At 39.1% G+C, this 25929-nt stretch overlaps 1 protein-coding gene and 1 long non-coding RNA gene across 2 annotated transcripts in view; one reads left to right on the top strand and one right to left on the bottom strand.

Moving 5' to 3' along the window:
* The window catches only part of DNAH7 (dynein axonemal heavy chain 7), a 111743-nt gene extending 88495 nt beyond the window's left edge, over positions 1-23248 (bottom strand). Inside the window, 16 exon segments of the mRNA XM_055812961.1 lie at positions 54-200; positions 1580-1804; positions 5619-5697; positions 5875-6002; positions 6942-7217; positions 8515-8694; positions 10140-10323; positions 11825-11944; positions 13296-13421; positions 15477-15549; positions 16436-16616; positions 17872-17965; positions 18330-18483; positions 18590-18698; positions 19160-19225; positions 23135-23248. Coding sequence (XP_055668936.1) covers positions 54-200; positions 1580-1804; positions 5619-5697; positions 5875-6002; positions 6942-7217; positions 8515-8694; positions 10140-10323; positions 11825-11944; positions 13296-13421; positions 15477-15549; positions 16436-16616; positions 17872-17965; positions 18330-18483; positions 18590-18698; positions 19160-19225; positions 23135-23149 — 2157 coding nt within the window. The 5' untranslated portion in view covers positions 23150-23248.
* Positions 23249-23969: 721 nt separating this feature from the next.
* LOC129785063 (uncharacterized) lies at positions 23970-25590 on the top strand. Its single transcript, XR_008748562.1, has 2 exons — positions 23970-24603; positions 25257-25590. It is a non-coding gene; the product is annotated as an uncharacterized LOC129785063 (long non-coding RNA).
* The last annotated feature ends 339 nt before the right edge of the window (positions 25591-25929 follow it).

Here is a 25929-nt window from a genome sequence, read left to right as displayed (position 1 = left end):
ATATTAAGATTTACAGTTTATACTACTGGACTAGCTTAGACTGTAATTTGTACCTTCTCAGCAGCAAGATCCAATTTTGTATTTAACGCTTCAGCTTCCTTCAAATACCTGTTGACTTCCTGAATATCTCCAAATGCAATAAATTTTTCAACTTGCTTAGAGTAGCTTTTCAGTTCCTCAACAAATTTTTCACAGCGTACCTAATTGAACATCAAGCAAGCATACACTCATTTTAACAAAATCACAATAAATTTCTGTCAAAAGAAGGAATAACTATTTGGATTTGGTATGGTAGAACACTTTGTACTTACAGAAAAACTGAGACATCCAACATATTTTTGCACAAGTATCTATTCCACCCAAATGAGAGAATTTGACCCAAATCCTACTGTCATCTGCAGTGATTTACTGGGCTGACAGATGTGCCTTTGGGTTCTATGCCATAGTTGGACATAAAAATTCCTGCTTTCTGTGATGGACACTATCAGCAGGCTAATAATAGAAAGCTAAACTCAAACGCCTAGTACATCTCGAATTAAAACAGAATAATAAAAATAATTCAACTGACAGATGAAGCTAAAGACTTTGACGAGACAGAGGTGTCTCTTGCCTTAAAGCCATACAGTTCAAGGACAGCTTTTTCCTCACATATACAACCCCGCAACACATATTTCACATTGAGTACCAGTAGTGGTCAACATCTGAAACCAAGCATCAAACCATACAAAGCAATAACATGTTTGAAGGTACAGAGCCTATGCTGCACGTTTATTTATAACCCAGTAACACCCACCAGCTACTTCTTTAAATGTCCTGCATAAACACAGGAGCTCACTATCTCAAAGTACGTACGAACTAAGACAAAATGACGGTGAGACTAAGGAGTCCTAGAAAACCAAAGCAGACAGCTATACAGGAAGTAACTGTAATGAAACAGCAGCCTAGTAATTAGCAATCCTTGTGGAGAGACCACATCACTTTAGATAACAAGATGTACTGTAAAAGCCTAGTAAACTTAATGAAAAATTCTAACAGAGATAAAATACACATACGAGTTTAAAAAATAAAAATAAAACAATCCTGAATCAAGATGTACTTATGTTATAAAACTACCTTATTTGACATTATCCTAACAGCAAAATCACACTTGGCAAATTAACACACTTTTCTTCTTTTGAGCTATCACAGAAATTTTATATACTGCCACTGACTCCAAAGAGACTGCTCATGTGTATAAATCAAGGCATGTACAAGCCTTTAAAAGATGTATCTGAATTTTACTGTTTCATCTACAGACAACTTTCATCAACATCACTGGAAGACCTGTAATCAAAGAGCTTTCAGAGTGCAGAATGTGAGATGTGGCTTGTCTTGCAGTACCTGTGGATATGTGGAAAACAAATGAGTGGAAAGGAGGCAAAAGTTAGTTCATACCAAGAATAATATAAAAACATCTACTTCGAACTTCTTCTTAAAACATATGGGAAAATAAAAGAGGTTATTCAATCCGCTATTCCATGTCCTATACGTCATTCAAAGTCAGAAGCTCAAGTATTCTTAAAGTACTGTCATTACAAACCTTAAGGCCATCTTGAAATTGATCTGTTTTTTCTTTAATTATCTTTCTGTGCTCTTCAAAGATATCTGGCATTCGTGCATACCATTGAAAAACACTGTTGTTCAGCTGAATGTCTGCTGGTGAAAAGTTGACACATTCTATCAGGAAAGCAACACGATTTACAGCATCTGATAATTTCTGGTCCAATTCAAGCATGTCACATGATTCCATTTTCTGCACACAGTCCTGGGGAATAGAAATTAAAAAAGAAGGTATTTTTTAATATAATTTAATGCCAAAGTAATGCCTGAAATAGTTAATACTTAACTTTAAAAGCTTATTTTTTACAAGGAAAATTAAATAAAATTAGAAATACATGCCCTTAAAAGATGCTTATTTGGAATGGCATGGTTTAGGCTAATGGAAGCCAATCCAGCCAGCCTGTCGTAAGTGTTAGAGGTTTGGGAAAGAAAGCATGGTGCTACCACAGAAAAATTAGTAAAATAATTACAACAGAAAAGAAGGACATGCTTCAGAAAGGGAAGCATTAGATGGCCCACTGTGAAATTAGGTCTTCCCTAGCAGTAAGAATATAAGGATCATAAACGATGGCTGTACTGCTCATTATGATTAAAATAAAAATTACACCGTTCTTTCAGATCTCCAGAGTTGGTAGTAAACTGCACTAATACACATCGCATTCTGCAAGGTACTCTTAACAGAAAAGCAACACAGCCCAGTGTAAACAATAATCCATAACGAAGCACTCTGAAAGCCTCTTAAGAAAAGAACTGTATTAGTAAAAACGTTGGCCACATGGACAGATCAATAGTATATCGGTACACAGAAATATTACTTGATATCTACCCATTGAAGATACAGAAAAATTTACTACAATGGCACAACGTGATATCACTGGAATAATTTGTAGGTAGGGGTAAATCATCCAGTAAATCTACACTTCTGCTCTTTTAACAGCAGTTTTTCTGCTTCAGAACGTACTCGTTGTTACAGACCTAGAGAATATTTGGCTATTAAAAGAATACCCCAAACAAAGCCTGACACGTCTTTTCAGCAATGAGATGGAACAGCTATTAGAAGGGGGTTGATGCTGGTATAATATTACATGCTACCCATGATTACATGCGATTTTTTTATTGTCCAGCATAAAGATACAGTGTAACAAGTATGCATTTTAAAGGCAACATATTCTCAGCATATAGTTCAACTTGTAAAACTCACTTTTTACTGGAAAAAAATTACTCCAGTCATATCCTATGTTAAACTTCACTGTAACAAAAATCTGACTCGCTCAGACCCAAATGCAACCAATCACTCAGGCACCCAATTTATTTTAAGCACACACCTATATCCCACACATTTTGCTGGACACACACCAGAACTTTGCCGAATAGCAAGAGACTAAGACGTGTTCCATTCTGAGCATGAATAAAGTGCTTCACTGAACTGGAGCCTGAGTACATCAAAGAAACAGCAGGGTTTTGATTACAGAAGTGGTATTTCTAAAGTGAGATGATGGGATTTTACAGTTACTGAACTGCAAACCCTACATCTGCTAAATTTTAAATGATCTTTCAACAAAGGGTGTAAAGGCAAAATTACTTCATACAACTTGGCAATGCATGCTTTTTAAAGTCTTCTTGTGAAGAATTAAATACACATTAAAGTTCCCTACATCCCAGGTTTCAACTCTTTGATTAGTTTAGGATATTGGGAATGGTTACCGAGTCTTCCACATCTAATTCAACTGTTTGAATTTAATTCAGGAGAACCAAGAGAGACTCGCTGTTTGATGCTGTCTGTTCAGAAGCCTGAAGAACACGCAGTCTAAACTTAATGCTACTGGCACATTGCCCACACTACAGAAATTACTTGTTATCTGCTTACACTAGCTAAACGGGATAGAAATAAACCCATGCACTTATTCCAAGACATTATATATAAATGCATTGCTTCCTGATAATCAGTGAAAAAACATCCAGGTAATAACTATATTACTAACTAAATACCTATATTGCTAACAGGCTCAGTCAGCCTTCCAGCCAGCCACGTTGCTTGCTAGCAAGGAGCCCTACAGCAGTGGTCTCCAAACTTTCTTGATCACACAGCAAGAAATTTTGAGACATGCATCCTCAATATACATACATTTATTTATAGATAATACCCACATACTACTGTACTAACTTATTATGTACATAATAAAACATGCACAAAAAATAGTAAAAAAGGATTCAATGAAGAAGAAATAAACAATATTTTAAATATTTAGTTAGTAATTTCACAGAAAACTTTTTGCTTTCCCTAAATAATATCATTAATAATATTTTCAGTGAGAGCAGTGTGATTGAATATGCTTCACTAATCTTGCTTTAATACTTTTGAGATTCAGAGGTCTTGTTCTAAGTTCAGTTTATTTCAATACTTCATTTTAATGGCTGTCATAGCTGGAAAAACCCTCAAATACACCTAGATCCAAATGGAAGAACTACATCATTGGCTGTACTTTATAAATCATGATCATCCACCAATAATTTTTAACAAACACGTTCAAAACTCAGTGAAACATTTGTAAGGTTTTTAAACAGGTTAGAAAATTCTGTTTCCAAGTTTTTAAAGTGTACAGATAGGTGTTTTTATAGGGAGGTACACACATAACAATGGGAACACACATGCATCATTTGTTCTAATACTTGTTTCTACAAATCTTTAGCAAGGTTTTCCGTGCGTGCCTTCCAACAGTACTTTCTGTAAAAGACACGCATTTTAGCTTGTCACCATATTGCTGTTCATGTATTATTTCAGCCATTTCTACCATAGCAGGAAGATGTGTTTCCTTAATGGTACGTGGCTTCTTCTTCCACTATTAAATAAGAAGAGGATTCTGAGTCTTCTGAGCATGGATCATTAAATTTTGCAGAGTAATGGATTAAGTAAAGTATGACCTGAAATTTCACTGAAAAAAGTGTAGAGGTTTCTCTTTATGATCTAGATGCTTTGTTTTTACATGTCTGACTAAGTGTGATGGTTTTGTACTATCATTAACCAGTATCTCAGGGCACAACAGACATTTCAGGCAAAGTTCATCATCAAAGGTAGTGGATGTAAATCCGTATTTCAAATACTCTTCCTGAAAATTTTGAAATTTTTGGCCAACTTGTCAAATCTGATTAGACCATTATTATTTTTATCTCATAACGTGGATGATGAAGACCTTGTACTCGGGGTAGAAGTGTCACCTCTGCCATTTTCTTGTTGATCACTTGTGCTCGCATTATTAGTATTACCTTCAATCTGCAGTTTCTTCGAGAGAATAATTTTAAGCCCCTTGTCCATTTTGCAAGGGCTAGGTTAGTTAAAACTAGCTAACATCATCTGTGAACCTATGCAACTGGGCACACAAACTGCAATACACGGCAATATGCTCCAAGCAGATGAACAAGCAAGGGTGCCACCGTGAATCCCTCTGCATTGTGGAGCACCTGCCCTTTCCCCAGGACACGTCATGTATGCATGCAGCACAGGACCCTCTGACATACAGACTGAGGGCACCAGTCTCAATCTGTATTATTAAATATAGGTAAAGCTCGATTTCTCACTTTTTTTAGATTAAAAAACCCATCTGTTTCCTTCACATACTCCAATGGATATGTTGTGCACCCCCTGGGCTGCACCCCCCACACTTTGGGGACTGCTGCCCTACAGGGTTTTGGCCCAGGCCAACTGGCATCCTCACCAGCAAGGCCATCATATGGGACAAGCGACAGCACAAAGGACTGTTCCAAACAGGCAGTCTGGCTGTGGCCAGGACGTTTTGGGGGGGAAGAGAGTTGCGCTGTATGTCTAAGAGCCAGACTGTGGTGTTTAGCCTCACGGCCAAAGTCCTGTCCTTTTCTATTTTACAATACAGAAATAGCACCAGTGACTTTAACAAGGCCAGAACCATACCCATAAAGGGGGCAACCTGCATATGCTACTGCTTCGGGCCAGAGCAATAGTATTGGTAACTACTCACTTAAACTCATAAAAAAGAAAAAACTACCTTAAGTTCCATTAGTTCCTGTGTATTAGATGGAGTAGTAAGGGCTTTTTCTGATATTCTCTCAAACTGATCACATAGTCTGAAAAATACATAAAATAATGAGTTTGGCATGCATTTTGTTTTAATCATCCTTGACAAGTCAAACACATTTATAACAGCAAAAATGAGATCAACATATCCTTTAAGGATTAAAAAAATTCAACAGTGGAAACAAAGTTAAGTACATTTCAATATACATTTTCAGTCTGAGAGTTACCTCGCATTTATGTCTTGATGATCTCTGAACACTTTGGAAATAACTTGCTCACAAATATTATCCACTCGCTTTACCAAAGCGTTTATTAATTCATCACAGTGCAATTCAAACATTCCGAGACGGACACACTGCAATACAAATGTAACAGTTGTCAGAACGCTGAACAGCTTTTACCGATTTGCTGTCACCGTCTTAAGCAGACTGTCGGGGATCTCACCTAGGAATTTAGTTAAATCACAGAATGCTTCTAAAATTTTCAAGCAAAGAAGGGAATAACCGTCCTGTATCCGCACAATGAACTTCATATAAATCCTACTTCTATCCCTTTTTACCTTGACAAATAATCTACATCCTGAAAAAACAACAAGGGCACGTACTACCGTAGCAGTGAATGTTGTCTGGTGAAATTAAGAGTTTGAGATACATCTAAAATGTGGTAATCTTGCTTTACTGTTAGAGACACGTGACAGTCTTTAGGATTAAAAAGACTCTGCCACCTCCCAGTGAGCCTCTGAATCCAATGTGTTGATCACTGGGCCAGTGAGCTCCATTTCCACACGCGGGAGCCCTCATGACAGGCCTGTTAAGTACTAGTCTCACCAGAACTGAGGTTAGCACTGAATGCTGGGAGGGAAACAATTTAAGGAGAACCGCTTTAGCCTTCTGAGCTCTTTTTCAGAACAGACTGACAAAGGATTCTTACCAAAGAAAATCCTTACAGAGACAGAAAAAGGTGGTTCATGTTAAGGATCATCTCTCTGCCCTAGATGCTCGGAATGAATTTGGAAGTGGCTGGACTCACGCTTTCTCTTACTCCTCAATGTGTAAGAGCAGCATGCTCTGGATGCCCTCAGAAGTCGTCAAACAATTTCTAGCAAAAATAACTTAAATCTCACTTAAGTACTACAAATACCCCCCAGAAATGCTAAGTCTTAAAAAAAAGAAAAAAATATTTCATTTTAATTATCTCATGGCTAATTATCAGCACCTTTGACTAACAACATTCTTAGTACAAGATCAACATTAAATAGTAGCCATACAAGTTTATGAATATTATTGTAATTTACCTTCCTAGAAGTGTATTTTATTTCCTTAGCAAGTTTCTGGTACTTTATAATTTCCCTTTTCATTTCTTCAAAGGCATGTTCCTCTGTAAGGAACTGATCAATATCTTTTTCAGCTTGTTTGTTTATCAGGAAGCTGTACTTATCATACAGTTTGAGATGTTCCACAGGTGCAGCACTTTCTTTGATAATTTCTTCTCTGATCCTTTTCTTATGTTCATCCAAGATCTCATCTAGGATAACAGGCTTCAAGACAGTTGATGAGAACTCACCTTTTGGCTTTGAAAAAAAAACCACACATAAAAACTCATTTTCAAATTACAGTTATGTCTGTAGCTCAGCCATGTCATGGAAAATAAACAGGATAGTAAAAAATTCAACTAAATGTTACTTCAGTTTTGTCAAAATGTTTGTAATTAAAGTCTTATTAAAACCAAATTTTGTAGATACAGCTATTTCCAATCCCAATTTTTTAAATCATAGCTTAAGGATGTTTGCCTTAAGATGTTTGCCTTATTAACAAATAAGAAATCAGAGGTGCTTCATTGAGAAACTCAGCAGTCCACATACTTATCCACTCAAAACAATTCTGTCAGTAATTTTAAGTTTGATCTACAGGGATTTTATTTTTCCTGAACCACAGGCACAACTTCAATTTTGCTATCAACTGATGAATCTGTAACATTAGAAATACGGAAAACATTTTCCTGCAAACCCCCAGAAGATCTAAAGCCTTGCTGTTATGCATTTAGACATACTTGAGATGCTTCTTTTAATTTGTCTTTTCACAGATTATTGATTAGTGCTTCTACAAAGCAGTGTACTACTCAGGTTTCTGCTTCATCACTGTTCAAGCATTATTAACAAAAATGTTGACAGTTAGTATCTTTATTTAAAATTCAAGTTGGTGATAAACAGAAAGGGAAGCAGAATATCCCATGATATTCCTTCAGGAAAAAAGAAGTGTTCATCTCCCATAGCTCTCTGGGAAATGATCAAGAGGCCCCACAGGACACTCCTTTATTCTCTCCATATTAAAAACTAAGACTGCTATACTAAAAGTAACATGCAATTCTAAACCAAGTAAGTACTTTTTATGAAATAATTACATTTTTTAAAAAAAGTTTTTTACTTAACCTAGATTATTTCCTGTTTGACCTAACATTTCAACCTGGTTGAATACATAAAACAACTAAAATATAAACTGCTTAAAAATTAAGGTTTAGATTATTTATTTTAAGGATAGTCTACTCAAAGAGGGTCTGTATTTAAAAAGACAGTACCCTTTCCAGTATCAGTATAGAAGATATTTTACAGAATACTGCAGAAATGTGTTTAAAATTTAAATACATCAGTATTATTTCTAGTACGTTTGTAGTAGCTGCTACAGAAAATAACTCATAAACTAGGCAATTCTTAGCTTTTTATTTCCTTAGAGAACACTGATTGGGCCTTTTATTAATAAAATTTAGATGATGTCAAATTGTTCCAAATAGTTCTGACAACAAGGCCTAAGAACAAAACGTAGGAACAATACAATGATAAAACAAAACCCTCAAGTATTGTAATTTCTTACCCACTTAGAAAATAATTTGGTCTCAACTCTTGGTATATCACTGACAGCTTGAATCATAACAGTATAAACATCCAGTAATACATCCTCACAGTCGTTAAAGTCAGGTTCAAATTTAATACCGTCATTCTCAAGGATTAGCCTCAGGATTAAACCTGGCTCTTTGTAGGTTTGGACTGATTCCTAACATGGAGCCGGGGAGAAAGTATAGTATTAGTTAACCTAACTCATGCAGGAAAAGTCATTAAGAATTACTCCAGCATATGAATTTTAAATTTTCAAGACTTTAATTGCAAATTACATGGCATAATCCTAACAAAAATACTTGTGCAAGTAGGAAGTACGTCTCTGATAAAATTCGTATACACTGACGTTCATTAAGATGAAATGCAACATTATTTTCAGTAGGCACGAGAGGCATCTTCTATACACCAGCAAACAACTTTTGTAAGTTTTTTCTGCGTAGACTGAAGCAGAGTAGCTTTACAGTAGTAGCGCTCACAAACATAGCAATACGTAAATTATTATGTGTACAGCAGTACCTGTATTCATCATCCAGAACAGTCACTATCAATCTACTAACCTTAAAAAAATAAAGTGTTACATCCAATTCTATTTGCTAAACAAGAATTTGATTACTAAAATTGAGTATTATGAAGGTTATATATGCAGTATGGAGTCCCATGTATTAAAAAAAATAATTGTATATGCTTTTGTCCTTTGCGGCATAATTTGGTTTTTTATCATATTTTTAATCTGGCTCATGTAACTTTTCCATATCTGCTAACATATTCTAACTACAGAAAAATTTGATTTGGAAATGTGAGGAAGCAATTTATCGCTACTAGGCAGCACAGGATAGCTATTAGGAAAGGTAGGACTAGAAAATACATACCAATTACTAATACTAACAGAAAATACTATTGTAGACATCACAGCTTACTTAACTCAGAAGTAGACAATGCAATTACAGGGGAGCGGGAATGAAAAATATATACTCTGCCTCCACAACATGATTCCTTACTTCCTTACATTCTCTGCCTATTTTTTCATCAATATTACCTGGAGCCAGAGTTCTGTGGATATTTGATGGCAAGGCTGTACTAACAAAATGCTGATCCAGATGCACTCCAAGATATCAAACATCAAGAAATATTTACCTCTACAGTAGACGCTATGTGAGTGCAAAGGAGAAACTCCTCCTTTTTTACCTTTCCCCCCCTGCCCAGAACCATCCCGACAAAGCATGTAGTAGCTAACTCCCAACAGGAGAGAGAAGATAAAACTTCCTCAAAGACGGGTATTACAGAGAGCACGCTAGTAGATGCAAACAGCCTTTACATTAATGCATTTCTACTGTAAGCCTGACAGCAGTGTGCTCTTGAGGACACCAGATTTAAAATATGTTGATATTCCCCTTCTTACATGAAAAAAAAAAGTTATTTTAATTCTACTTAATAAATAATGCATTCCTAAAACACTATTCCTTTTCTTCCAGAAAGCATCTGCCAGCAAAGTTCGTACCTTCTTTTCTATTATTTTTTTCAAAATAAGCGAAATAAACAGGAAATGACTTGTACATACATGGATAAACAATGCTGCTAGCATGCATATTAAAGACTACTTACTGCAGGTTGAACAATTAAATCTGTGAAGTCTTGAATCGAATGTAGAAGTAAATGTTGCAGTTGATGAGTCATTAAAGTGGCAGCACAATTGAAGAAAGACTCTAGTTTAGCAATGCTGGCATGGCTGGGTACTTGTTTTCGCTTATTACCTTGGTAAAAGATTTTCTGCACTTCTGGAAACCACCTGAAAAAAATACAATATTTTTAAGCTTTTCAAGTGATTAGCATTAATAAATCTGTGCTTTTAAGTTAATTGCTGTAAATGCTTATATTACATGCAGTCAAAAGACGCTGCAGTATACTTAGGAAACTATACCTTAAGTCATATGGTAGTATCTTGAAACTCTAAGGAATTTTGTCTCTGAAAGTATTTTTATTATCATGAAACCATACTTAAAACACCAGGTATTATGATAGACAAGTCTGCTATCTTCATCTCCTGTTTCACAGGCCAGAAAGGCTTCACAGGCAGCACACTCCAGTCCCAGGGGTTGTGCAGTGCATTATGCACCCTTGCAACCTCAGCGGATATTAAGATGTGAAAGAAATCCAAAGGGAATTCTGCCCAGTTGCCCTTAACCAAAATAAAATTGACTCTGGCATGTCTGTGAAATCAAAAGAAAGCACAGAAGTGCAGCCTTCAGTTAACAGCAGAAAGGTATTTTAAGGGTCTGGAAAAAAAACACTTGAAAGCAATAAAGGCCATACATAACAGAACCATGGACAAGTGCAGAAATAAAAGCCTTCAAGGTTAATAACATGAAAAAACAAGTATTTGAGAATATAGCTGTCTTGACAGTTGTTTTACTTGACTAAAACTTGAAATAGTAAAAATGCAGTAATACTTAACTGCAGAAATCAAGCATTTTAAGTTAAAGAAAGATCAGATGCATACAAATAATACACATTGTGTTTGGCCACAAATACCTAAAAAAGACCTAGCAATTTTGATGCTTTATTTGAAAACTTAATGGCAGCTTACTGAGTCCGCTACCAAGAAAACTGCCTTTTTTCTTTTAAAATACCTGACTGAATATATAAAAATTATGATATCCAAACACTTTTAAAAATCTTAATCATAATCTCTGAAGTCAACAGATCTCATTAATGCAGCATTTTTCAGATGATTCTGTTCTCAGAAGCAGCTGCAAAACTGAGACTATACAAACAGAAATTCATCAATACATGGTCTGCAGAGATACTGCTAGTGAAGTGACATGAGGTTAATCTTCCTATCCATGAGACACTTCCTTTGTGTGAAGTAGGGATGGGGAAAGTCTTATTATCTAATAAGTTATATCACAGTTTATATTCTAAAATGTCATAAATAATTGATCGTATTAAATGGTATTTTCTCATTTATCCAGCACAACTGAGTCCACAAAACAAAAGCTTCTGTCAGACTAACACACATACATTGTTACTGTCCCTCTAGGAAGTGAACAAAATATATCACACCAAAATTCAGAATAAGAAAACTGCACAAATCATGACAACATGCTCAATATTTACACAGCAGCTTTCATTCACAGGCCTCAATTTCACAACATTGCATCTCTTACTTTAACACATATTATTAAAATGGGACATTTTTCCTTTCTCCAGAACGTTCAGTTTCAAAAACAGTGGGAAAAAAAGTTAAATATTTCCCTATAACTTAAAAAATATGATACAGCGAATCATACTTCTTAGATAGAATCTCTTTGGATTTTTCAATTTCCTTCATGACTTTATTCTGGAAAAATGTGAGGTCCTCCGCTTCTTGTTTACTGTGAAATATTTCTGTATCAAAAAGGCGTAAAGTTCTGAAACAGAATGTAACATGAATATTTCAGGAGCATATTCACCGTATCTTGTTTTTCATTCTTCTGTTTTCATTAAACTTTTTTCATATTTCGCATTTCAAAGTGTTTTTAAACATATCTTACAACACTTTAAAATAATGTTATTTTCAGAAATTATTTCCTATTGTTTCAGAGCAACCAAATATAACCACTGCAGTGCCGTCTGTATGCATGGTCTTAAACTGAAGTAGTAATTACTGCATTTAGGCATATTAATAACTGTTTTCAGAATCAGAGTCTGTGTATACAATATGCATTATATATAGGATCAAACATTAAAAATTCTGAATGTATTAAATATCATTGCTTTCTAGGACTGGACGGATTTCTACAAATACTACAAAATAACGTAAAAATAAATGAATAACCACCTAAACCTAGTTTCAAAATAATTTTCAGTTAAATTTTTTTTAAAAGCCATTGGCTGAATTTCATCTCCCACTTAGCAGATACAACAAAAATTTAAAAATAAAACAAACCACTCCCTGTAACTTGTTATGGCACTTGGCCTGGACAGGTCAGTTCATTCTCTTTTGTACCACCAGCCAAGAAACAAGCAACCAGTTTGGTCTACTCTGGGAAGCAGAAAATAGCTCATCTAATGGCTTTTTCTCTTGTTAATAAGGTAAAAGACATAAATGCCTTGCTATGCAAGACAGTAACCCTTCTTTTCTTGGGAGACAGATTGTTTTGAATACTCATGACTGAGAAAGACTGAAGAAAAAAAAGAAAGGTGTCATATCTGAACAGATTAAGGGACCATACTAAAAGCAAGAAAGACTGAGAAATGGAACTCATTTCCACAAATAAATAATTTTTTCAAATATGTCAGAAGAAACTTGCCAGAGACTGTAGAAAAAAAACAAACCAAAAATCAAAATCACAAACTGCCAAGTCCAAATGGCATTTCACCCACGCTCTAAAAAAATAATCAAGTACAAAACAGCTGAACTATTGAACTTTCATGTTCAGCTTCTTGCTTAAAACTGCCTAGATATCAAAAGACATGAAGATGGCAAAGTGTTCCATGTGATTTCTGGGGATGTACAGATACAAAAGCTTGACCTCTATGGAGAAACAGTCAGCAGAAACTCTTCGAAGCATGAGGAGAGAACACAGACAAATCTATTTGGGATAAGGGCTGTCAAACAGTGCCATCATATCCATGACCAGTGTTCAGGTAGATGTATCGTAGCAGTCCCAATTCAACACAGTAACTTGGAAATCTTTAGATGTCATCATCCATTATTTCCCTACATAGGTTCTGAAATCACTGAGCAGCTGAAACCTAAGAGATACAAATAACACTTACTTAAATGAGGTCTCCCATAAGTTCAGAACAGCAAGCATTAAAGGATTTATTGCATGCAAATTTTCTTTCACGTAACTGCATGCTGACAAGAAAGACTTGTTCCAAAGTTTTGGCACTACTTCTAGTCTAAAAAAAAAAACAACAAACCACCACCAAAAAACAATCACAAAACCAGTAAGAAACAGTAGAATGAATGTAGTAGCCGTGCTAAGAACCAAAATGTTTATACATTTACTTTAAGATAATTCTTTTGCAACCCAGAAAGCACAGAATTCAGGAGATAAATCTAACTTTCCGCTTATTATTCAGATACCAAAAAGAAGGTCTTCAAATACTGACCACTACATAAAAAAAAATAACGAGAGAAATACTGACCAAATTCTAAGAGATCCATAACCTATTCATGGTCCCTTATATTTAGCATATAAAATCATTATACATACATAATGTATTTAGTCAATTAATAAGCAATTTTCTACAATAAGTACTATTTTATATAAGTTTATGCTCATCACTCCAAATCTGTAAAGACTCATAGATTTAGAGCCTTTTCATTAACTCAGTTGGCCTGCTTCCAAATTTTTCAAAACATTAAACTATTCTGGTGGGGTGTTTCTTTTCCTGCTTTAAAAATCGTTGTCATTTTCTACAGGCAGTCTGATTTTACTATTAACATATTAAGCACTACCACTTAAGTAGCATACATCGCAACCTTTAGGTTTCAGGGGAAAAGCAAAAACACTCCTCACAAATGTGTTATATACTTGTAACACTATTGTTCTCATTTGCACAATGAGCTCCCACCCATAAAAGTAGTTTCCGAGATAAAAAAAGTGTCAATTTCTCAGAGAATCTCTATTTTACAGGAGACGGAAAAAGTAGCTACAGGAAATTTAAAAAATTCCAAGGTTTGCCACCTTTATCTTATATTGTTTCTTTAGAATGAAGTTTCAAATTTCAAATACTGCTAATGGACTGAACCTGTTTTCCCAATGATTATTCTGCTAGGAGAATTTTGTGCTTTTGGATTTGCACGTTAAGCATGTGATATAAGCTTATACACATGCTACTGCGATGTCCCACGCAGGTCCTAGGAGGTAGGGAAGACCTACAAAGAATCAGATGCAGGATGGCCACTTACCCCGGGGATACAGTAACAACAATAAATTCATCGTGTATGATTTCTCTTTTTAAAATGCAAATTGTTTCAATAACATCTGTCACAGCCACCCCTTCTACTATATTCTAATGCCTAGCATTTGAGATCTAAAAGCATCTATCTCAAACTACTATTTCCAACAAAACCTTTTCTGTTTTTAAGATCACTCAGTATTGCTACCCTTGAGCCTGGCTGGTATTGGTGGAAGCATTCTCCTTCTGCAGTGTTTGTATCATTTCATTCCCCGACAAGGCAAATTTATTTCCCAGTTCTTGGCTGTATCTTTGGAGGAGGTACCTCTTCACTTCCACGTCTCGGGAAGAATGACAGTATGATGTTCTAGGAAAGCTGATACTAGGCAGGCTGACCCACCCTGGGCAGATGCTACGATCCCTGGAGTAGCACTATACTTGCTTCCAGTAGACTGCAGATTTTTTAAGGCAAGTGCGAATGGAACAGAGATTAATCCATTACTCAGAACAAAGGCCACGTCTATCCACTCCAGTATGGAGGTTGCTACGTACTGGAAAACTCAGCCAGAAAAGCCAGGCATCTATCACCGTTCATACCACATATTGCCGAACTGCTCTTCAGATCAAAACAGTCTGTATTTATTACATTCTTAAACCTGGATCTATTGACCCAAACTGTCACAACCTGTAAATGAGAGACTCAGTGAAATCTGTGCAGAATATGACACTGTTCCATAGATTACAATGCAGTTTATACATAAGCATTTGGCCTCCTCTATCAAGGGTTGTCTGTCGGCTGTGGGATTAATTGTGAGACTTCTTACCAGTTGAGCACTGCTAAACAAAACTAAATCCAAACAACCTTTCAAGGTAGACACATTTTCCAGGGTTTTTCCAGACTGTGTATAATCATTATCTCAATTTACTTAAGTAATAATTAAGTCTGATTTATGGCTGACATCGACTACCACTACTAAGACTGTTCTCTATACGTGCTATTCTACCCCACTGTTCTCTAGTCAGTGTTTTTGAATCAATATATTTTCTTACTCTGCACGATGAGGTAGAAGAATATCCTTCTTGTCTTCATCTTTTGCCCTGGTGTCTCTAAACACAAAGTCAACTGAAAAAATATATTAAAAAAGAAAAAAAGAAAAAAGAAGCCAAAATAATTTTAGCGAAGGAACAGAATCAGAGAATCATTTAGGCTGGAAAAGACCTTTGAGATCATCAAGTCCAACCGTAAACCTAACAGCACCATGGGCACCGCTCAGCCACGTCCCTGAGCACCATGTCTACATGTCTTTTAAATACCTCCAGGGGTGGTGACTCCACCACCTCCCTGGGCAGCCTGAAGGCTTGACCACCCTTTCAATGAAGAAATTTTTCCTAATACCCAACCTAAACCTCCCCTGGTGCAACCTGAGGCCTTTTCCTCTCATCCTGTGGCTTGTTATCTGGGAGAAGAGACCAGCCCCCACCTCGCTGCAGCCTCCCTTCAGGCAGCTGTACACAGTGAGATGGTCTCCCCTGAGCCGCCTCCTCTCCAGGCTGACACCCCCCCCCGCCTCCGTGCCCCCAGCCCCCCCCCAGGACCTGTGACCCAACCCCTTCAGTGGCTTCGCTGCCCGGCTCTGGCACGCTCCAGCCCCTCCATATCTCAACCAAAATGACCCAATACACAACTCATTGAGAACAGTTCTATCTAGTCATATGTGAAAAAGGATTTAGAAGAAAGCTATACTATTAAATGGGGATATATATATAAAATAATATTTTTTTAAAGCGTTGAAAGATCAAGAAATAATGAATATTATCATCTTAGGTCATTACAAAGACCAGAAGACCCAAGTATTCTTTTTATTAAAATGTGCCTCTAACATGCAGGAGAGCACTTTCATATCACTCTTCCACAACGGCAGCTCTCAGCAGTGAGCAGCGCTCAACCACAAACACTTCTGAATATTAGCAATTTAGGAGAAAACACAAGTAAACTCCTAGAAATCTACCTATAGCCTTTTTTATACTCAGAAGATAGTCTTCTTTCACTTCATCAGTCAGTGAATGTATACTTTCATCAAGTACTTTCAGGCACGGTGGAATTAAAGCTAAGATGCGATCTAGCCATGAGTCATCCATTGGGGCCACATTTGCTGTACCAATTCCATGGCAAATGTAATAGTGGTATTTCTGCAGGATAAAACAATAAGATGCACCGGTTAAGGCCAGTATGAGACAGCCATTGCTACTACAGGTTTAGCTAGAGATACAGGCTTACTTAGTAAAAATAAACATACTTATCACCAAGTACTGCTTTATGTTGTAAATTACATACACATCACTAAATGTGATGTAAATACCTTCACCAGCCTGCCAAGCACTAGTGGGCAGAATAACAATAAAACTCCGTGGAGACAAAAAAACAGAGTATAGTGCCATAAGCCTCATTCCACTTCTCTGAAAAGAGCTAAATAACAAAAATTTCATTGAAGAATGGACAGAAGTTGTAGAATTCTGGCTTTTGTTTTGCTTTTGCTTTTACAGTTCCACAATTCTGGTGCAATGCCCCTCCTTTGCACTGTTCCAGTACCAACTTTTTCCTCAAATAAATTTTCAATATATATTGATCTATCTCATCACTCCAGTGCTTCCATTATTATCCATTAACTCTGGGGCTGGACCACATATTCAAAAAGAAAGCCAGGCATTCTGCAGACTTTTGTGTGGACATGCAACATACAGCTAATGCACTGCTCGGAATATGAATGTATAACCACAGATAAGAACATCCGCTTGTATAAGAGGCACGTGAAATCTGCTTAACAAAACCTCAGAGCATCAGTGGAAACATGAAAAAACTTATCAGCCCAGATGCATAGAAATGCACAACGGAATATCAAGTGGAAGATTACCAATGTCAGGAAGTAACATGAATCTATTTCAGTCAATTTATCCCAAAATGAACTTAATCTGTTTTAAATATACATAAATCACAAAATTGTGCATACAATTGTGTCATGCAAGGTATCTTAAACCAGAATGAGAATGAAGAACATCCTAGGCCCTAGATGAGGGTAACCCAAAGAGAATAGTCTCATGGGTTCTATCTGCTTAGACAAAGCACTGCACCTGCCCTTGCACAACATTCTCACCTTCAGGAAGTGCAGAAAAGATTAATTTATTGCTTTCTGACACCGGTTATCCTCCAGTTACTATTCCATTCTATAATTCCTTGAATCATCTACACGTTCCTAATGTTCCATTCTCAACAGTAACATGATAAATAACATACTGTGTGAAACTAATAATGGAAGCATATGTCATTATCAGTCATCTCTCATTGTGTCAATCATCTTGACAATATTTACGATAAATGATTTGCATTGTATTTTAAGTAATACTCAAATTAACTTCATTTAATACAGTACTAAATACATTCAGCTACCAAGGTATCTTTCTCTACTGGTGTAGAAGAATCTGCTCCTGCAGGCTGGGTTCTGTCAAGGGATAGAAGCTGTTCTTCAGTAAGGTCCTGCTGCCTGAGACAAAAAACCAAACAAAATACAGAGTATGCATCACATTCCTCAGATACATTTTACTGGCATTAATAATACACAGCCGTCCTACATGTCAGTTGTGAAGAAACACAACAAAAAAAAAGGGAACTGGAAAACCTTAACAATGAGCACAAGACATTCTGATTCAAAAGGAACACAGAAGCATGTGACCAAGTTTCTATTTTACCTGCTAATGTTCAGCTTTAAAAAATTGGTGACATAGTTCATGCTCATATACATATTTTCCATTTACAATCATCAAAATCTTAAAATAATTTAATTCAAATATTTGGTTCATCTATGAAAAAGTATAAAACCCACAATATTCAAGGATGAGGAAACTCACAATATAATGTCAACAAGAGCACTTCTGAAACTTTCATGTTTTTTTTTCAGATGACTGCTGCTCTGCAATGTAGAAGTTGACGGCCCAGCACCTGCTTCATTATCTGTAGAATCCTGTATCTTGTGTCTCTTGCATCTCATCTTCAGATATTCTCCTTGCAGAAAATATATTTTGAAATAAAAAAAAAAGTTCAAATGTATCATACATGTTTTATGTTTCTGAGAGGTTTTCTTTAGTAGTGCTAAAAATGTTAACCTTACCAGGTGAACACTCATTTTCTACAGTAAACTCATCTGCCTCGTCATCCTTCTGTTCTTTGCTTAGATGGAATGAAGGGCAAGTCTGCTGCCATAGTGGTTTACACCTTCCCTGGAATAAACATTTATTTTATTTCTACACTTGTCGGTGCTACTAACACACACTTCAAGGCTTCGTAAATATAGTAGATCAAAGAAACTGTAGCCTAATATACAGCAGGAATAATGCAACATGAAAATCATACAATGAACTACTACTTACACAGTACCCTCAGATTCTAAATATCCAGGCCGTTAGAGAGAAGCATGTTAAACTTTTATGTGATATTTATAAACTCACTAGTTTTATACTTCACATAAACATTTTCAAACACTACTTTCAATGTTTTCTAAATATTGAAATATAAACAATGTTCCACATACAGACATAATATACATAAGCAATATACATACATAGTGCAGAGAGAGAATATACACCTCGGCATATACTGGAATGAGGACCATGGTCTTTACATAACCATGCTGCGACACGTATTTGAAAATGAAAGCTTACAAAAAAGCCACCAAAGCTACCTGAGACAACTGTGGTAGTAAGTTCACTGTTCTCTTGGCCAGCTTCCCTTTGCCACTTGGACTGGGCTTAGGAAAGGAAAAGAAAAAAGGGGGAAAAAAAAATAATGATCACAACTAGAAAATTGAGATTACTACTAGTATTAGACTTCAAGAAATACATACACTTGTAATCTTGCTCTAGCTGCATTTTTCTCTCATATAATAATTTTTACACATACAATTTCCTATCACTTTCCCTGTTCTTCCTAGAGTGCTTCCACGTAGAATTCAACTTTCTCAAATACCTTTGTAAATTCATAGCTCTGAAAAATTAATTTTAGGCTGGGAAGCATTTCTGTTACCTTTTGGGCAAAATATACGTTACAGCATTACAAGATACCATCAAGTAATAGAAAAAAACAAGTAATTTCTCGATTCCCATTCTTCAGTCAACGTTTTTTAAAACACAAAATGGCCCCCTTTTTTTTTCTAACCCATAAACTTTCATTTAAGAGTGTCCAGTATTATTTGCTTTTCCACAATGCTGATCCCTCAGCATGAGACATCAAAGCTGTTTGTCCAAAAGCATCCCTGACCATGCCCAGGATGCTGGCTAGCACACTTCAGCAGGGTACAGCGCCTTCCTATGAACAAACGAGACAATCTAGTTGTAAAATTTGGCTCTAACACAACTGCCTTTGGCTGCTTATTTCTCCTTGGTTTCACACCACCACCAGTACCCCTGGCACTGCCCACACTGCCTCTTTCCATGTAACATGTTTTGTTAAATGTTAAAAACATTAAAAAACCCAAACATAAACACGTTTTGAAAAAACCCCAACAAATAAAATCAAACCCAACCAAAATATCTAACACTGCACGACTACGCTACAGCCATTCTCTTTCTGCTTTGTGCCTTATGCAGACTGTAACTGACGAAAGACACAAAGCACAGAAAGTCTGTGCAGACTTCAGCTACCCTTAAACAAAATGGGTTTGCCATCATTTTCTGTACAGTTGCTGTGGTGTAAAACTCACACAAGTTGTAGGCACTTAACTATCTACATAGATTTTGCAGTCAAGAATGAAGTCTGGCAATTCCTCAGCAAGCCAAAAATCTAATCAGGCTCCAAAGAAAGCCACCTTCAAAATACAGGAATTTGACAGTGATAAAATATGTAGAGACATACATTATCAGTTGTTAGCAATGTCTTCATAAACTAATTTGCGATCCCATTTGTGAAAGGGGAGCAAACTCATTCCAGCTCCAAGGAGTTATTCCCCTGAACATGATGGGAAAAACTCCATGAAACTCCCTGACTACCACTACTGCAAGAAGGTCATACAACAAAAGGTTTTAAGTATCTTGTTTCAAAATCAACAGCACTACTCTTTTAATGAACAAAAGATCAATCCTCCCCCTTTCTCTCCTCAAATGAAATCAAATGCATCTGGCTTCCCCTTAAACTGAGAACAAATTGCCTGGTAAATTAAAGTACTCTAAACACCAAGCAGGCCAGTTTTGGTATTTTTAGTCTAGCTTTTTGGCAATCACAGAACAGGCAACTGAAGACCTTGCCACCATAACCACCTCTCTTTCAGTCCCTCATTTCATGCTCTCGACAGTCCATCTTCCAGTGAGGCACAGCCCATGTGCAAGATTTTTCACACCTTGACATTCTAACACCCGCACCAGTCTCACAGCCTGCAGTGACACAGACGATCACTTCTGCATAAATGAGAGAAAAGCAGGATTATAACCAATACAGGTTTACTTGACAAGCTTGCTTTTTGTCTGGTAATTGGAACGGTCACTGGGAAAATACAAGGCCATTTACTTCTCTGTAGTCTAACATATTCAGCTGCAAAAAGTTTCTCACCACAGACCATGTAACAGCTCCCAGTCTTTTCTAACGCCAGCACAGACACACTTCCCAGCAGCGTACCCACGCCGCATCGCCGAGCTGCTGCCTACCAAGGCGGAAAGGCCGCAGGGTGCAGCGCAGCCTATGGGCAGCGTTCGGACTGCTTTGGACACAGCTTTGTACAAACCGCCCGCGGCAGAGTCACAAAGAAAAATCAGCAGAACTGTGGCTGTGATGATCCGCTCTCCTCCGCACAGCAGCACCAGCTACACAAAGCTAGGTCAGCTTGCACAGGGCCCTGGCCAGCTGGCACTACCTCCCCAGGCAACCTTCTCCCCGGCTTCATCACCTCAGGGCGAAGAACGTGGTTGCCATGCCTTGTCACAGCTCCCCTCCCTGCAACTTGAGAGCCTTGCCTCTCCTCCCGCTGCTGCACAGCACCAGGAGGGATCTAGCACCATTTTCTCCCTAGTTCAGGCACTGGAAGACAGTAACTACGCTCCTCCGCCACCTTCTCCAAGCTGACCGCCGGGCTGTTCCCTCAGACTCTTCATGCGATCTGATGGACTCTGGTTTGGCACCAGCCTTATGGCTGCTGGGCCGGAGCCGGCTCCGCAAACCCACCCTGGGTGGGTCTGAACTGTGCTACAGACACGCCGTGTTCCCCCTGTCTCATGTAAGGAGGCTGCACCGTACAGCTCACTGCTCCTCCAGCCCAGATGCTGGAGCAGATGGCGAATGGGATGGGGAAGAAAACCAAACAAACCAAATCAAACCAAACCAAACCAACCAGCCAAACAAACAAATGACCAAAAAAAACCAAACCAAAACAAACAACAACAAACAAAACCACTTTTCTATAGGAGAAAATAGAACTGAATGCTTGGAAGAGTATTATCTAGTTCCCTCAGTCACAAGGTCCACAGTCTTAATTCCTAGGATTCCTCGTTAGGAACAAGTAACAGAAACCTGGGCATTTGTACAAATAATGGGGCTATAAAAATGGCTAAGACTACACCTTATCTTCACATACAACGCCACACAGTTTTGATTAGATCTTCTGTTGAAAAATTCAGCACCACAACTTGTACCTCTGAGCTGCGATACTGATAAACTCACATGTTGAAACCAGTTCCCCCGGTGACAGTAGGAATATTTTAAAATACCGTACTGCAAACTCACTACTGGCAATAACATGTACTAAAAAGAAGAGTGCTGGGCGGCGAGGACTATCGGATACTTATGAGCAGCCAACTCACACCCTCTAATCAGCACCTCAAGCAGAAACACGTGAAGTTGGTGAACTTTTAACTCACTGGAGGAAGTTACTGAATTATTTCACTTAAAATATCTCACATACTTTGTTTAGAGCAAAACAGATCCGAATGAGGACATCAAAACCTAGGGTGAGTGAAAGAGTAAGACTGACTCACAAACAAACGAACATGGCTTAAGAGGGCAAACTCTTCCCTGGAATTACATCAACCAACTACACCTTGATCAGGCCATCAGAGAAATAATACAAACTAGTATCGGTTAATGCCCGGTGATTTAAAGCCACATTTGCAGCTAGAAGCTTCTGGTGGCATCTGCCTTCAGCATGTAAGCTTTCTGCGCTTCTGGAAAGTAGGACGCTTCATGTTTAAAAAATCAAACACCAACACCAACAACCTCCCCCCCCCAAAAAAAAAAATAAAAAAAAATAAGGAGAGGGCTTCCGATGCCGCATTTTGCACCAAGCCAGCTCACAGCTGGGCCGCGCTGCCCCGCTCCTGAGGGGCCGGCGGGGGGCAGGGGGCGCCGGGGCCGCTCGCAGGGCACGGAGCCCGCGGGGGTGCGGGGCCCGCCATCGCGGCTCCCTGCGCGCTCGTCAGCAGCGCCTGCGGGGAAACCGGCACCCCTCACGCCAGAGCAGCCCCCCGCCCGCCCAGCGCGCCCCGGCGCCCCGCTCTCCCCCCTTCTCCGTGAGGAGCCGCGCGGCCCCGCCGCCCCCCCCTCAGCCGGCCGGGCGCTCCCCCCCTACACACACTCAGCCAGGCCGGCGCTCTCCCTCCCTCTCCGCCCCCCCCCAGCGGGCCCACCGGCCCAGCGCCCCGCTCTGCGCTGGCCCCCCGGGGATCCCCCGCCGCACCTGCTCGGTGCCCATGGCTGCGCGGGCCAGGCCGCGGCGGGACGCGCCGTTACCTGGCAGCGCCACGCGCGCGGCGGCACGGCACGGCACGGCCCAGCCGCTCCGGGGCGCGGGAACGCCCGGGGCCGAGCCCCCCGCAGCACAGCCCGGCCGCGCCGGGGCAGCCCGCAGCGAGGCCGCCCGCCCAAGGTAACCAGCGGCGATCGGGCTGCACCTGTGCGCGCCGCTCCGCTGTCGCAGGGAGCAAAGAGCTGTGCCGTTGCAATGTATTTGCAGCTACACCCCGAGTTCAGCTTGCTGCCCCCGCACTGAGACTGCCAGCGGGCAGCGCCGTGCCCCGCGGGAACCGGGGCAGCAGGGTGGCTGTGCGTGGGGCGCCCCGCTGCTGCTCCGCGCCCCGCCGGCCGGCAGCCCGCCCCCCCCCCCCGCGCCGTGCCGGGTAACGGCGGGGCTGGCGGGGTCGCTGACACACGGCGCTGCCACCCCCCAGGCAGCACGGACGGGGCGCGCCTGCTGGAGAACCCCGTAAATGGGCGCTGCTGCAGGCCTGTACCAGCCTCCCGAACTGCGCGCGGAGCCTTCCAACAGTCCACGGACCGAGTTTTACACATAACCTCCCTTTGTTGTTAAAATGGCACAGACCAAGAACCCGCGGGGTACTTCTGCTTTGTCCAGCTGCAGAACACTCAACAGCACCTGGACTTCCCAGTGCATTTTCTGCAGCAGGATCCAGCCTGGTTTTGGTTCTGCAAAGAGGAATCCCCTGGCACTCCGCGTACCTTCGGGAGTGCAGACCAGCTGCGCCAGCTCTAATGTGCAACAGCCCGGCCGGAGACATGCAAGGGGAAACCCGCGCCGTTTAGCACCGAACCGTTCCCGTTAGAAACCATATCCACAGAGGGCTGCAGCACATTCAGCACACATCGCCACGCTGCTGGGCCTCACGATTCCTTTTCCTCAAAAGCAGCATTTCATTTGGTCGCGTTCTGATGAGGAAACTGCAAAAAGCACACCTGCTTGTACTCCTCAGGGGAGGAAAGACACAGTTAGGTTGCCAATAATACAAAAGCTACAGACAAAATAAATTCTTGTATAGATAGTGTTTTTCCCTATCAGAAGGACATTCCTTCTTACAGAGAACTAGAACTTCTATGTTGCTGTTTATTTTTTCCCTTTTTTCCTGCATTTCATTCTTTTCCTGCAGTGATCAGTTAAACACAATTTATTTACATAACAATACCAGCTGATTTTAATCAGCATTGACAAGGCCACAGGAGGACACAGCAGGAAAAAAAATGGTTTAAAACTCAAGATTTTTTGCCTTCCTGTGTTTGGTTAACATCTCACTTCCATCTGAAATCCCATAGTCATAGCTAACATAACAATCTAAATCTAACTTCAGAGATAAAAATGAGATCAAACGAATAAAATGGTGAAAGGATGAAGAAGGGAGCACACACCGATATAAAGTAAGTACTCGACATCTGTTTTAGAACTGTACTAAATGCAATTTAAAAAATGGAGCAGACTTTAAAAAAAATTCATCGTGACAAGACAGAGTCAATAGAGCGTAGGCATTGACTATCACACAGTTCATACATTGTTCTAGAGTAAGTTTAGCCAAGACTGGTACATCAGTGCAACAAAAAAGGGTCAGCGATGCAGTAAAACTAAGTACAGGAAGGAAATAAGGCCATAGCTGACATTTTTATCACTAACTTTTCATTTTCTGAGTCAGTGACATGAGGTATTTATTCCACCTTGATGCCTCAGTTCAGTTCTGGTGGGCCATTAATCAGCAATACATTTCTTTCTCCCTTCAGAGGCAAAAGTAGGTAACAATGTGGTTTAGTCCATGGAATTAACAAAACTTAAGCCAAAACACTATGTACAGTTAAGTGTTTTACTGACCAGATGTTTCCTTCTAATGCGAAAAAAGTGATCCTTCAGTTTTTAACCAAAGTACTTACTGGCATGCTTTCTAGGTTTTGATTAGAGCAAATAAATAATGTTTGAAAGTACAAGAAATATTAATAATGCCTGTGTGTACAAAAATGAAAATTCTCAGGATCTGAGTATTGCTTTAAAAATAAATTCAGGAAAGGGTTTTTTTCTTCCCCAGAGGTTTCAGATGACAGACTGAAAAACATCAACTGGCATGAAAACGGAACAAGATGTTTGAATGCAATGGAATCGCAGCTTCTGCAATGCCTGCAACCCATCCCTCAAAGCTGTCTTCCTAAATCACTCCAGCAGTTACGGCCGTCTCAGCTGCACACCGAGAGCACATACTGGAACCTACCCCCCACATACGTCCTTTTCTTGTACTCCATCTAGAATCTCTTTTGTCTCTTTTTTAAAAACTTAAATATATATGCATATATATAAGTAAGTTCTTTCACATTTACCCTTCAGGAACTCAGTATAGTTGTACATAAACCCAGTAATCTCTCTCATATTGTAAAGAACTTTAATGAATCAAGCAAAGCTTTCTCACAGGGGCTTCTAACAGTGGGGAAATTTATAATGATTGGTAATTGGTAATGATTTCTGTAAAAGAAAAGTTTTTGTCATCAAAATTCAAATTTAAGGGTTTTAAACCAAGAATTGATACTTACACTGTTATGTTCACAGTCAGGACTTGAATTTTTGACAGCACTTAAAATGCAGTTAAATGATCATTTCAAAAAGGTAATGAATTTAACGTTCCAACCCACCAGAAACAGCAAGAAATTACACTTCAGGCAAGGTTTCGGGGAGCAGGGGGAGCATACATTTTTCAGTTCAAAAATTTT

Source organism: Falco peregrinus, chromosome 8 (assembly GCF_023634155.1).
Source record: "Falco peregrinus isolate bFalPer1 chromosome 8, bFalPer1.pri, whole genome shotgun sequence".
Lineage (NCBI taxonomy): Eukaryota > Metazoa > Chordata > Aves > Falconiformes > Falconidae > Falco > Falco peregrinus.
This window is presented reverse-complemented; position numbering and strand designations above follow the sequence as displayed.